This window comes from Trichechus manatus, unplaced genomic scaffold (genome assembly GCF_000243295.1).
Source record: "Trichechus manatus latirostris isolate Lorelei unplaced genomic scaffold, TriManLat1.0 scaffold00130, whole genome shotgun sequence".
In the NCBI taxonomy this organism is placed as follows: Eukaryota; Metazoa; Chordata; class Mammalia; order Sirenia; family Trichechidae; genus Trichechus; species Trichechus manatus.
In genome coordinates, this window is record NW_004444066.1 from 1,115,838 (window position 1) to 1,131,176 (window position 15,339).

Genomic DNA, 15,339 nt, shown 5'->3' on the forward strand with positions numbered 1-15,339 from the left:
TTCTCACTTTAGATGAAGGTTTACAGAACAAAATGGTTTCTCATTAAACAGTTAGTACACATGTTGCCCTATGACAATGGTTAACAACCTCACTACACATCAGCACTGTCCTTACTCAACCTTGGGTTCCCTATTGCCAGCTTTCCTGTCTCCTTCTGCCTTCTAGCCCTTGTCCCTAGACTGCTGTGCCTCATTAGTCCCATTTTGTTTTATGGGGCTGTCCAATCCCGGGCTGAACAGTGAACCTCGGAAGTGACTTCACCACCGAGCTAAAAGGGTGTCTGGAGCCCATACTCTTGGGTTTTTGGGTAAAGAGTATTTAGGTGTTCTTTGTACTACTTTTATTCTTGCAACTTTTGGGATAAGTTTTAAATTATTTCTAAATAAAAAGTTTAAAAACATGTATTCATTTTATAATAAGAAAAAAAATTACTTAAAAAATAACAGAGTTCAACAGCAAGTTTTGAAGATGCTACCCAAAGGAAAAAGTAGTTCTGGAAAAGAGGGGGAAAGAGAACAGTCTCTGGGAGTGACAGTGCTGACAAGAAGGCTCAGAGTCCCAAGGGTGGTAGCAATGAAGTAAAGGTCAGATATACTCTATGCAAAAAACACAGCAGAATCATGGGAGCCACGGAAAAGTGAAAAGTCTGAAAGGAGAAAACGGCTGCACAATATAGTGAAGATAAGGCCAGGCAAGGGGGCGACTTGGATTGGATGATCAGAGGGTCCATGGTAGGACCATTTCAAGATGCAGCATTTGTCCTGCCTGTAAGTGGACTGGACAAGCCTATGTGTACAGACCTTTCAGGTAAGACAAAATCTGGAAATCATATTATTATGGTTGAAGGGAGAAAATAAAATCACATGAAAGACTGAATAAATTTTATGCACTGTTAATCTCTTTTAAGAAAAAAAGATAAATCATTCATGGTAAACCACCTCTCCGAGACCTGCCAGTGTAAGAATTAGAGTCTGCCTTTTGCCTACGGCTTTAATATGCTAAATAGAGGGCCTGTTCTCAGAGCAGCTCAGACAGCTTCCACTCTGGGAAATGGTCTTACCTTCACCTCACCGGTGCTGGATGGTTGTTGGATGGGCTGGCCCAGTTGTTTCAGTGTGCTTGGCTTCAGACCACAAGTCCTCACAGAGGGAGTCTTATCTGAGATAACCAGGAGCCAAACCGGTGACTTAAGTGCATTGAGAGCCTCCCAGGTCCCTCATCTCCATTCTTAGCCCCATCCCTGACCCCCTCCAATCACACAGCCCCTCTGCCCAGGTTGTGTCCCAGTCCTCACCACTCAGGGGAAAGGCCTGCCTGGCCCTGGGCAGTCCCATGCTGCTACCTCGCCCCACACTAGCTGGCGCCGGAAGAATTGCTCTCATGGGTCTTGCTGCAGCCAGTAATGAAGGCTTGCCCCGTGCTCTGCCTTTAAGCTCTGGGGCTCTGGGCCCAGGGGTGAGGTCAACTCTGAAAAAAGAAGAAGAGAAATCTCCTGGAAATCCTGAACCAAGGGAAAGAAAAGCAAAGTGCAATCTCCAAATAGCATTTCATGACACGATGGTGTAGTGGTTTAACAGCCAAACTTTGGAGTCAGACCAAGTAATTTCTAACTGTGCAGTCTTGGACAAGTAATTTCACTCTTCCATTAACCTTAAGTTCCTAATTTATAAAATGCGATGGCAATAACCTATACTTCACGGGGTCATTATGAAGATAAAATGAAAGTGCAAAACAGTGCCTACAATGTGTAATACCAACAGCCACTGTTGTAGTTACAACATTTAACCTGCCTCTAATTACAGCAATTACTTAAAGAGTATCAGTCTCTCACGTAAGGGTGGCTTAAAGACTCTAGAGGACAGATTCCATGTTTCCTTCACCTTTGTAGCTCCAATGTTGAGCACAGGGCCTATACCACAGAAGGCCTCAATAAGCATTTGCTAAAGTGACTACTTAACTTACCCAAACAAAAAGGCCTCAAGTACACAGTTTCATTCTTAAGGGATACAGAACCAACTCTAAAGCATATTGTTTAAAAAAAAAAAAACAAAAAACAACCAAGATGCAAAAGTACGTGTTATGCTATCATTTCTGCAGAAAAGTGGGAAAAAGTACACACACATACGTGAGCAAGTATATAGCTTATGTGTGTGTATATCTGCTTATCTGTATTTGAAAGTCTCTCTAGAAACATAGGAAGCTGTGAATATTTATTGCCTCTGGAAAATGGAAATGGATGACTGAACCAAGTGAATGTATTACCTATTCAACAATAAATAAAAATCTAAAAATCATAAAAATAATATAAACCAGGGTTTCCAAACCATTTTAGGCCCATACATTTTGGGTTGGATAATTCTTTGTTGAGGGAAGGGGGCCATCCGGCACATTGTAGGATGTTCAGCAGTATCCCTGGTTTCTATTTACTAGATGCCAGTAGCATCTCCTCTAGTTGTGACAATTAAAAATGTCTCCAAACATTGCCTAATGTCTGCTAGGGCCAAAATTGTTCCCAGTTGAGAACCACTGATAAAAGCAAATAAGGGCCTTCAGTTACAAGAACACGACAGCCTCCGGCAAGGCCCTATGCGTAGAATCCAGTTCCCTCAAGGAGGGAAAGGGGGACTAAGACAGCCCACACTTATTGGCCTCCTATTTGCAAAGCTCTGGGCTATGTACTTTACATACAATCTTTCTCAATCAGTCTGTGATGACCGGATTTTTTAATCCCCAGCTCAAGATTGTTCAGAGGAGAAAACTGAAATCAAGAGGCCTGAAGTGACTATGCTCAATGTCCAACAGAAGCCAGGAACAGAGTTCTGTGTATGCAGAACTGAGTTTTCTGACCACCAGACCAGGACTCTTTCTGTAGGGTACCTTAATAAGGCTTCTCTTTCCAAATCTAGTATCCAGGATTAGTAACTCATGGCTGGTAACACTGCCCACAGCCTGTACCAGCACGACCCTAATAACGGCTTTAGGGAGAATGGAAAGAAAAGATCTATAGGGATTTGACAGGAGGGCATAGCTAGCAGAGTGTGGGAGGAAAGGCAAATCATTACATGTCTCTAAGCCTTAGTTTCTGTATCTCCAATACAAGAAACATTAGGTGGGCTCTGCTCAGGAATGCCGAAAGAACACGGGGTAAAACAAATACGTATTTCTAAAGCTGCTATTCTAAATATAGTCCAATTGGATATAAGCACGTTAGCTTACCCTGGCGGTTTTTTGGAAGAAGGGAGTAAACTGGAGTTGCTGGTCCCCTCAGCTGGCGGTGGTATGTCTGATCCAGGACTGTCATTCTCAGTTGTCCCCAGGGTGACCTCAGGCTGCACACTACTCTTGACGACCGGCGTCTTAGTGACTGCTATACCACGATTCCCAGGAACTTCCTTGACCAAAACACGAGCATCTGAGATGATCGTTTCCTCCCATTCATTCTCCTCACCCGCTTCTCTTAGAGGAGCTACACTTAGGAGCTGGCTTACGGCTTCCGAGTTCTCCAGTGTCAGCTTGGAGGCGTTCTCCTTAGGGGAATTCTGCTCGGAAGTGACGGGCTGTTGATTTCTTTTAACCACAGAGCCTTTGGAAGAGACACCAGAAGTCAACTCTACTTTGACTTTGGCTGGCTTCTCCTAGAAAAAAATAAGAATATCCATATGCATCTGGCATTTTATAATTGGCAACACATTCACAAATATACTCATTTGATCCTCACAATAATGTATGGGCAACAGATAAAGAAACTGAGGCCCAGAGAGAGCAAGAGGCTAACTTAAGTTCCCAAGTACTAAAACCGGCTTGAGTCTAAGTTTTCTGACTCCAGGTCCCTTTCATTAATAGTAAAAAACATCTGGGTTCGGACAAAGCTCTTTATTGCCCTCATAAATTTCTTACTGACATGCCTCATTAGATTTCATCAAACAAACGTTGGCATTTTTTAGTCTGACCTTTAATTGTTCAAAGCCTACTTCTCTGTATCAAGAAAGAAGTTGACATATTGCCATATGGGCCTAGAAGTCCTAAGGTGTTTACCTTGGCAGTCCCTTCACAAGATTCATTTAGCCCCAGTCTCCCACGAATAGACTCAAAGCTTCCAACTCCCTTGGGAAAAACCCTATCTTGTGTCCCAGATTCCTTCAGGTGAGTCTTAAGACATACGTGACAACACATATGCTACAAATTTCTCAGTGGGTTAAATTAACTCATATATATTAATTACAAGCTAGAAAACATTCAAACTCACTATAAATAGGAGCTGCTATCTCAGACAGACCTACTTTCGAAAATTCCTTGGTGCTTTAGCTTTCGTCTAATCAGCACTGCTATGAAAATAATAGTATTATTTATATATATACACACATACGCACTTAAAAAAATTTCTTTTTTTTTTAAAAGCAGTGGTGGTCTCTGGAATAGGTCTCAGAAAGCTTTTTTCTTCCATGTGTATAAACTAGGAGATGTGTATAAACTAGGAGATATACCGCATAAAAGCTGGGTTCGGTCTAGGCTCAGCTCCGCTCGTAGTTCTGTGATCATTTCCCCATTATGAAATGAGAGGGCTGGGCTCACTGTTTGTCAGGAGCACTAGTATATTTTGGGTGGCCAAACTCTTCACTGTGTAGGACTTCTCTGCACGGTGGTGAAGGCTTAGCATTTGTGGCCAATGATACTGAATGTCAATAGTATTTCCCAGTTACTGACTACCAAAAACGCCTACCTATTTCCAAAGCCCGCCCTGGGAAGCCTACTGCTCCTGGTTAGAAACCAATGACGGATGACCTTTAAGAGATCTCCAGTAAAGCATCCTCAGATTCTAATACACAATAGCTTATGAGGACATGAGTAAATATGGAGAAAATTTCCAAGCAAATCGCACAGAGCTTATTTATTGCAGGAGAGTCTAAGTCAGCAGAAAAACAGGAGATGAACTAAAGTAACCCCTGAGATGAAATCTTCGAGCAAAACACTGCCTTCTAAGTAGGCTATTTTGGATAAAAACTGTTTGCAGCAAGACTGGATAATTTAAGCAATCAGAGCAGAAAACTCTACCTGGTGATCTCACATTTCCTTAACTTACCCTACCCTTTTCAGATGTTACTTTCTTTCAAGATGGAAGGCAGATACTACCGGGCTCTGCGTGCTCAGAGACCTCAATTACCATCATCAGAGACCGCATGAGACCGAAGCTTTGCACTAAAGCGCCTTATACACCACCTTTTGCTCCATCCAACTCATTGGGAATTATGCCGCCCATTTCTTGGGCTAATTTTAGCCAGTATGAACACTACAACAATACAAGAAAAGGTGAGTCATTTCCTGAATGGCACAAACACATCTGGAGCTTTTACAAACTATTTATACTTACTGCTTCGAAAACCAGAACTCAAGAAATCTTAGACTCTTTAAATAGCATAGCAATGCCTGAGAAGTGTGAGTTAGTAGAAAAGGCACTGGTGCAGTGTGAACTCAGCGATTCACTTCTCTTGCATCTATTTTTCCTCAGCTAGGAAACTTCAAGAGTTGAACGAGATGACAAACAAGTACGTCTAAAATTCTAAGTGCACTGATGCTAAAATATTACTTTGTCTTCCTCACACTCATTCATTGTGTTCTTTTGAGATTTAGAAATTACATTATCTACTCTTTACATGGTAACTCTTGCAATAAAAACCTGCCGCAAAAGTAAAAATCTGACTCAGTAAGTCAAGAAGGAGAGCAAGTAGCTAAGAGGAAAAAAAATGTTTTCATGCCATAAGCTGGACCTCAGAAAGAGAACTATGGCTCAGAAGTTATTTCAATCAAAGGGGAGAAAAAGACATTAGATGAAAGAGAAAATAAAACCAAAGTAAGAACAACCTGAAGGAAAGAAGACTCTCCATGATATTTAGACACTTATTAGCATACGCAATAAGGTCATCTGACAGACCTGCTATGCACTAATGAAGAGGGCGACTAGGAGGATTCCAATTCCCACCCAACCGAATCTCCCTACTGTAGCCTGGAGAGCATTCTTCTGAGAATTAAGGTAGGAATAAACTGAATGGCTTCACAGAGGTACAACAGCAACAGAGAAGGTGGGCACAAGAAACCTGAAAAAACTCCTGTAAGAGACATTAGCACTAGGTCCTCCCTGACCCGTGAAACGATAACACTAATAGCAACAGCAGAGTTAATAATTATACTGTTTCCAATAATCACGATAGCAGTAAACATTTACTGAGGATTTAATATGTGCCAAGAACTGTGACATCTACTTTACATAATCTCATCTGACCCCTCCAACAATCCTGATGAGACAAGTACTATTAACATCTTCCACTTACAGATGAAAGGAAACCTAAACCAAGGAATGGAGGTGTAAAACAACTTGCTCAGTGTTACATTGCTAAAGACTTGGGAAGCAGGGATTTGAACTGAGGGAGCTGACTCTAGAATTATAGTCTTTCTTTAAAACTTTTTTTTTAGTTCTTGCTTGTTGTTGTCTTGTACCTTTGAGCTGATTCTGACTCATGGCGATCCCGTGTGTCACAAAGTAGAAATGCTCGATAGGGTTTCCTTTTACTGAAGTGGACTGCCAGGCCTTTTCTTCCGTGGTGCCACTGGGTGGGTTCAAACCACCACCTTTCAGGTTAGCAGTCGAGCACAAACCATTTGCGTCATGAGAGACCCTCAAAATCATTTTCTTAATTATTAGTCTATTCCATTACTCTTGAACTCCAAACTATCCAGAAGGCAAAAGTCACCATCCTAGTATTTCTCACAGAGGTATTTTGTGGAAATTGTCCCAGAGAAATTTAATAAGTATGCTGCTATATAAATTTTCTCTACACAGAAGAAAGTTTAGACCACACTGACAAGACAAATTCATTTCTTGCCTAAGCTATTTTCACAAAAACAATGCCCTCTCCTTCCTTTCCTACTTATCCAAATTCTATTAATCCTTCAGGTCCCATCTCCTGTATAAAACCTTTGTTGACCATTCCAGTCCTTATAAACATCTCTCCTCTCTGAACTACTTCAGAATTTACTGCCTATTCCCACTCATTTTGACTCTAAGTAATTTACAGTCTCATATTAAAAAATTGGCAAAAATACATATTTTATCCAGTTAGTGCCAAATACAACAGGTGACAAAAACCTGCACTGACCTGATGGCTGTGATACTCATTTATTTATTATGCACCTTCAACGGACAAGGGCTGTGGAGGATGCAAAGGTAATTAAGGTGCTCACACTGTGACATACACAGAAACCACTGCTAGATGATGATGGCTGCTAAATAAAGGCACAGGTGTTACAGGCATATATATATGGAAAGTCATTCATTCTGCCCTGAGGGAACCTAGGGATGTGTCATGGAAGAAATGATGTTTACAACGAGCCATGGAGCATGGTTATGCATTCATATCAGACATGAAAGGGAACAACCATCTAGCTTGGCTATAGGAGAGAGCCAAAGAGAGACAGACAAACAGACAGAGTGAAATATAAATCTGGAAAATTAGATTATGGAAGGCCTTAAATATCAGGTCAAGGACTTCCACTAAGGACTAAGATGTGAGCTATGCATCTGAATGACAACTAAGTACTGTGGAGGACGGCTTGTTAAAATTTAATCCTAACAGGAAATGAGTAAATTAAAATGGTGCTGTTATTCACAGGAAATTATACAGGACTTGTACATTAACAGAAAAAAGACAGGAAGAAAATACAGGTAGGCCCTGACTTATGACATATTTGAGATACAACAAACTGCACTTACGACCATCCTTTATTTTTTTAATATGTTATCATTATTAATACGTACTACCTACGATGTCGCAGCGCATAATTTCCTGATGTATCATTCTCAGACGTTCACTCAAGAATGTTGAATTTTATGATTTACTCTTCAAAACACTGCCATATAGCAGGCTATGGCCTGGTCTACAATGAAGCTGGTGTCAGTGTCTGGAGTTGTAACGGAAAGAAAGTTGAGCAACGTTCAACTCTTAACGACATATGACAACTGAACTGCACGTGTGCCTGACAGCTGTTACGACTCCAACTTCATGGTTACGAAACCGACACCAACTTCTTCGTAGACCAGGCCTACGGCATGATCTTATTCAGCATTTCGTACCATAAGAAGCATCAGTTGTTAATTTGAAGCCGAGGTGTTCAAGTTTCTCTAACTGTAATACCTGTACTGCTTATACCCCCAACAATATGTCTAGCAAAAGAAGCCATGCCACTGAACACTATAATCCAAAAAAGAATGTGAGGAAAGCTCTAGACATGGATATAAAGATTAAGATCATAAGACCTATGATAATAGAAAGTCAGTGAGGAAGGGCTGTCTCATTCGACTATTTTGATTATCATTAAGGATAAGAATAGGATTTTGGAGGCCGTTAAAAGGAGTGACTGGCACAAAATCAACAATTTTAACAGAGAAGAGGCGAAGGCCAATCCACGAGATGGAAAAGTGGCTGATGATCTGGACAGAAGACCAAATCCAGAAGAGGATTCCTATGAGTTTACTGATGATGAAAACCAAAGCATGCAGCCTTTCTGAAAACCCGAAGGAACAGCAAGGAAAAGATTACTGGGAGTACTTTAATGCCCCCAAGGGCTGGTTTCATCGCTTCATATGCAGATTTGGCTTACATAACGTGTGCATAACGTGGAGAAGTAGGAAACGCCAGTGTTGAAGCTGCTGAAAACTTCTTCAATGGGCTGGACGAGACGGAAGAGGAAGGAGAGAAGTTATCAGAAAACTGTACAGTGAAAACTTAGCTGCAGTTTTTTCTAAACTATATCAGGGGCTTCAGTTGCTTGAAAACATGGACCCAAACACAGGCTGCTTTGCTAAAGCTGATGCGTGGATTCAGGAAGCAGCGAGATGTAACTGCGAAATATATGAAGGAAAAAAAAAAAAAAGAAAAGGGCCATACAGACAACTCTCACTAATCTTCTGACTAGAAACATCATCCCCATTCCCAGGATGATCCAGAACCTTCCACAGGTGGAGTTACTACTGCAACTGACAAAATGCCAATGTCATCCAACTCTTCTTCATTGTTAATTTTAATGATCTGTGTATTTTTTTATGAATGTTATGTATGTATGAAAGTACGTAAGTTTATATGTAATGTTTCCAACTCCGAAAGACAAATAAAGATCATATTTATAAAGATACTGATAATAAAATGCAATAAGAACGGAAAAAAAATGAGATATTAGATTCATGTCAAAACCGACTTAAGATGACGGAGTTGTCAGAATGGAACTCCGTTGTAAGTCGAGGACTACTTGTACACCAAAATGTTAATAATGGTTTTTTTTGGAGGTCTATGATCACAGATGACGTTTTACCTTATTTTTTTTTTTTTTTTAAATAAATCATCTACAATAAAAAGGACTTACTTACGTAGTCAGAAAGTAAAAATAAATATTTTTTAAGTCATCTGTTCTTAAGAGCAAAAGGAAGCATACTTTGTGGGGCTTCCAGGTAGCAATGGCCAATGGACCTTACCTTTGGGATCCACTTCCCTCCTAGGAAGTTACCACATGTAGGGCACTTTGGTGGTTTGTGCCTGGTGACATATGTAAAGGAGCAACCTGGGCTGGTGCAAGTCCCATGGCCCCGGCGGGTGTATGTAGTTGTCTGTAATGGAAAGAGCAGGTCAGAATCAACACTACAGTCCAACCTCTCTTAAACTCTGATGGTCATTATAACCACAATAATGCCAGGGGGACACCAGCTTGTAGAGGACAGCCAACTCATGGTATAAAAAGCCACAGTCGGAAAGATCCTAAGATACAACTAGTTCACTATTCAGAAATGGAGAAACTGAATTCAAATGCGAGACTAGAGTTGCCCAAGGTTACACAGGTAGGTACCAGAAAAATAAAAACAGCATAGTTGCTATACTGAGGTGAGGTACCACACAGTGCTAAATACTCGGCCAGTATATCATTTAATGCTCTCAGCAATGTTATGAAGTACGTATTATCATTGAGGTCCAGAGTAGTTAAATGCTTTGCCTCAAATCACATAGTGACTCAAGAGGACAGCCAGACCTAAAACCCTGATCTCTCTGATTCTTGATCCAAGATTCCTTCTGTGCACCCAGCTGTCCTTTGGCGCTGAACATTTGCAAGAATTTGTTTCACATTCATTCTTGTCAGTTAGAAATCAAAGAACTTAGGACCTAAGTTTCAAAGATATAAAAATAGACCCTCAGTCACTGTAAAAATGAGCTGGAAATCCAAAAGTAGAAACCAAGTACTTTGACACTCAACAGAATTTAATTATTTGCATATGAACACTATATTCAGCCATCAGCTCTCACCATCTCCACTGATCTCCTTTTGAGCAGAATGTACTACAATGGGTTATTACATTTCAACTACAAACAGAAATTGCTCACTCACTAGCCATGCTCCATTTCTAGATTAATGCTGGAAAGAAAACATTTCCCTGTCAAATTTGTGCTGTCACTTGTGAATGTTTACTCAGCTATTAATCCCAGCCTCTCTAGTCTGGCCAAAAACACAAACTCTTCCGTTAGGGAAATAAGGTTGCTGCCACTAGGCAACCTTAGCCTGGAAGCCTAGGGAAAACGCGATTATGGTAGCGGCACCAAGTCACAAATGAGTGTGAAATGGTGTGGCACCAGGGGAAGATACCAAGCTTTGGGTTCCAACTTTGCCACTGACACACTGAATGATCTGGGGGTAAGTCACCTTAGCTCTTGCTCTTGGGTGCTGCGTTTCCACCTCTGTAAAATGGACACATCACCTGCCCGTGTCATTTCATGAATGTGTCTTGGGGAGCAAATGAGGTAAGGAATTAGGAAATATATCACTTAGTAAATTTTACAGGTTTGTAAGTGAATATTACTACTGGGATACAAAACATCTCTTATCTTTGCTCAGACTGTGGCCTAATATAGACTCTTCAGCTTGAACACCCCCAGAAAGTAGGGTAAAAATTTAAGTTAGGCTAATTAAATTACGATGAACTTGGAAATACTAACAGTAGCTTATAGAAATGACTTTAAAAAAATATAACAAGTGTTCAAGGCTGATGTTTCAGGCCTAAGTATTATTCACATAACACTTTTGTAGAAGAGCTTGTCTGCCACTTACTAGAGCATGAAAGAGCAGTAATTTCCAGGACAACAAAGGCTCAAGAGAAATAAGCAGTTTCTCCATGTATTAGATTATAGCAGGTGTTTCTGGTTATGATACTACAGCTTTCTTGTCAAAGAAAATATTATTTATCCATAGAAGAGGCTTTGGAAGATAAGACAGAGTGTGATAAATTAAAGATGAATACTATTAACCCTAAAGAAACCACTAAAATAACCAAAACAAAGTTCATAACTAACAGGCCAATAAAGGAGATAAAATGGAATCACAAAAAATACTCAAAATTCAGAACAAAACAGAATAAACAAACGAGACGCAGAAAAAACAAATACTAAGATGACCGATCTAAACATAATCACATCGATAATCACATTAAATGTAAACTGTCTACCCCAATTCGAAGGCAGAGACTGTCAGATGAGCCTTGCTTTTATATCCAAACTACATGCTGGCTTCAAAAAAACAGCACATTAAATATAGAGATATAAATAGGCCAAAAGTAAAGGATGAAAAAGATAAACATTGCTAATAACAACCAAAAAAAAAAAAAAACACTAAAGTAACTATATTAATATCAGACAAAGCAGATTTCATAGCAAAGAATACTTACAAAGATAGAGAAGGTCATTTCATAACAATTAAGGGGTCAATTAATCAAGAGGACAAAACAATTCTAAATGTTCATACACTTAAATAACAGTGCTTCAAAATATATGACACAAAAACTAATGGAGCTCCAAGAAGAAATAGAGAAATTTATAATTATAGCTGGAGACTTCAATATTGTCTCTCAATAAATGCTAGAACAAGTAGATAAAAAATCAGTAAGAACATAAAGAGCTAAACAATACTAAAAAACAACCTGACCTAACTGACATTTACGGAACACTCCACCCAACAGCAGAATACACATTCTTTTCAAGTTCACATGGAATATTTATCAAAATAGACCTTATTCTCGGCCATAAAAGAAGTCTCAATAAATTTAAAACATTCAAGTGTTACAAACCAACAAAGTTCTGACCACAATGGCATTAAATTAGAAATCAATAACAGAAAGATATCTGGAAAATCTCCAAATATTTGGAAAGTAAATAATACACTTCTAAATAACTCAAGGGTCAAGAAAGAAATCAAAAGGGAAATTACAAAGTATTCTGAATTAAATGAAAATGAAAACATAACATACAAGCATTTGTGGGAAGCCATTAAGGCAGTGGTTGGGGGAAATGTATAGCACTAAGCACCTCTATTAGAGGAGAAAGAAGGTTGCAAATCAATGATGTCAGCTTCTACCTTAAGAAACCAGGAAAAGAAGGGAGAAACCCAAAGTAAGCAGAAGGAAAATAATAAAGATCAAGGCAGAAATCAATGAAACAGAAAACAGAAAAACCATACAGAGAAAATCAAGGAAACAAAAAACTGATTCTTTGAGAAGATGAATAAAACTGATAAATCTCTAACCAGGATTATCAGGAAAAAAGAAGGAAGATCCAACTTACCAATATCAGGAATGACAGAAGTGAAATCACTACAGACTATACAGATACTAAAAGGATAATAAGGAATACTAGGAACAACTTAAGTCAATAAATTCGACAACTTAGATGAAACAGACAAGTTCTTTGAAAGACAAACACCAAAGCTCACTCAAAAATAAACAGATTATCGGAATAGCACTTTATCTATTAAGGAAATTCAATCTGTAGTTAAAAACCTTCCTACAAAGAAAACTCTAGGCCCAGATGACTTAAACATTAAGAAAGAAATAAGGCCAATCTTAACAAACTATTCCAGAAAATGAAGAGGAGGAAATACTTCCCAACTCATTCTATGAGACATGCATTACTCTGACACTAAAACAATATAAAGATAATACAAGAAAATAAAATTAGAGACCAATATCCCTCATGAACATAGATGCAAAAATTCAGAACAAAATTTTAGCAAATCAAATCCAACAATACACAAGATCAAGTGGGACCAAGTGGGGTTTATCTCAAAACGCAAGGTTGGTTTAACATTTTAAAAACAATTTACTAACAAATTTGAAAACCTAGAGGAAATGGACAAATTTCTAGAAACTCGCTACCTACCTAAACTAACACAAACAGAGGCAGAACAACTAAATAAACCTATAACAAAAGAAGAGATTGAAAAGGTAATTAAAAAAACTCCCAACAAAAAAAAGCCCTGGCCCAGATGGCTTCACTGGAGAATTCTACCAAACTTTCAGAGAAGAGTTAACACCACTACTACTAAAGGTATTTCAGAGCATAGAAAAGGATGGAATACTCCCAAACTCATTCTATGAAGCCTGCGTAACCTGATACCAAAACCAGGTAAAGACACCACAAAAAAAGAAAATTACAGACCAATATCTCCCATGAACATTGACAAAAAAATCCCCAACAAAATTCTAGCCAATAGAATTCAGCAACATATCAAAAAAATAATTCACCATGATCAAGTGGGCTTTATACCAGGTATGCAGGGATGCTTCAACATTAGAAAAACAATCAGTGTTACCCATCACATTAATAAAACAACAGAACCACATGATTTTATCAATTATTGCAGAAAAGGCATTTGACAAAGTCCAACACCTATTCATGATAAAAACTCCCCAAAAAATAAGAATAGAAGGGAAATTCCTCAATATAATTAAAGGCATTTATACAAAGCCAACACCCAACATCAACCTAAATGGAGAGAATTTGAAAGCATTCCCCTTGAGAATGGGAACCAGACAAGGATGCCCTTTATCACCACTCTTATTCAACATTGTGCTGGAGGTCCTAGCCAGAGCAATTAGGCTAGAAAAAGAAATAAAGGGCATCCAAATTGGTAGGGAAGAAGTCAAAGTATCTCTATTTGCAGATGATATGATCTTATACACAGAAAACCCCAAAAAATCTGCAAGAAAACTATCAAACTAATAGAAGATTTCAGCAAAGTTTCAGGATACAAGACAAACATACAAAAATCAGCTGGATTCCTTTACATCAACAAAGAGAACCTCAAAGAGGAAATCACCAAATCAATACCATTTACAATAGCCCCCAAGAAAATAAACTACTTAGGAATAAATCTAACCAGAGATATAAAAGACCTATATAACGAAAACTACAAGACACTACTGCAAGAAACCAAGAGAGACCTGCATAAGTGGAAAAACATACCTTGCTCACGGATAGGCAGACTCAACATCGTGAAAATGTCAATTCTACCCAAAGTGATCTACAGATACAACACAATCCTGATCTAAATTCCAACGGCATTTTTTAATGAGATGGAGAAACAAATCACCAACTTCTTACGGCAAGGAAAGAGGCCCCAAATAAGTAAAGCATTACTCAAGAAGAAGAACAAAGTGGGAGGCCTCACACTACCTGATTTTAGAATCTATTATACCACCACAGTAGTCAAAACAGCCTGGTACTGGTACAACAACAGATACACAGACTAATGGAACAGAATTGAGAATCCAGACACAAATTCATCTACCTATGAGCAGCTGATATTTGACAGAGGCCCAAAGTCCATTAATTAGGGAAAAGACAGTCTCTTTAACAAATGGTGCTGGCATAACTGGACATCCATCTGCAAAAAACTGAAACAAGACCCATACCTCACACCATGCACAAAACCTAACTCAAAATGGATCAAAGACTTAAATATAAAATTGAAAACGATGAAGAGTATGGAAGAAAAAATAGGGACAATGCTAGGAGCCCTAATACATGGCATAAACAGAGTACGAACCATAAGTAACAATGGACAAGCACCAGAAGAGAGACTAGATAAATGGGAGCTCCTAAATATAAAACACTTATGCTCATCAAAAGACTTCACCAAAAGAGTCAAATTCAACCTACAGACTGGGAAAAAATTTTTGGCTATGACAAATCCGATCAGCGTCTAATCTCTAAAATCTATAAGAGACTGCAAAACCTCAACGAAAAGACAAATAACACGATTAAAAAATGGGCAAAGGATATGAACAGGCACTTCACCAAAGAAGATATCACGCGGCTAACAGACACATGAAGAAACGCTCACAATCATCAGCCATTAGAGAAATGCAAATCTAAACTACAATGAGACACCATCTCACCCCAACAAGGCTAGCATTAATCCAAAAAACACAAAATAATAAATGCTGGAGAAGTTGTGGAGAGACTGGAACACTTATA

General features: G+C 38.9%; 1 protein-coding gene across 6 annotated transcripts in view; it reads right to left on the reverse strand.

Moving 5' to 3' along the window:
* Positions 1-15,339, reverse strand: part of HMGXB3 (HMG-box containing 3) — a 59,191-nt gene that overhangs the window by 26,086 nt on the left and 17,766 nt on the right. For 2 of the 6 annotated variants that reach the window (XM_023739148.1, XM_023739149.1), the window contains 5 exons: positions 9,522-9,653; positions 8,654-8,722; positions 3,218-3,636; positions 1,296-1,468; positions 1,062-1,159 (listed from right to left, as the gene is read on the reverse strand). In XM_023739148.1, coding sequence (XP_023594916.1) covers positions 1,062-1,159; positions 1,296-1,468; positions 3,218-3,636; positions 8,654-8,722; positions 9,522-9,653 — 891 coding nt within the window. The remainder of the gene's footprint in view (positions 1-1,061; positions 1,160-1,295; positions 1,469-3,217; positions 3,637-8,653; positions 8,723-9,521; positions 9,654-15,339) is intronic. The other 4 variants (XM_023739150.1, XM_023739151.1, XM_004384900.1 and 1 more) reach the window with 4 other exon arrangements.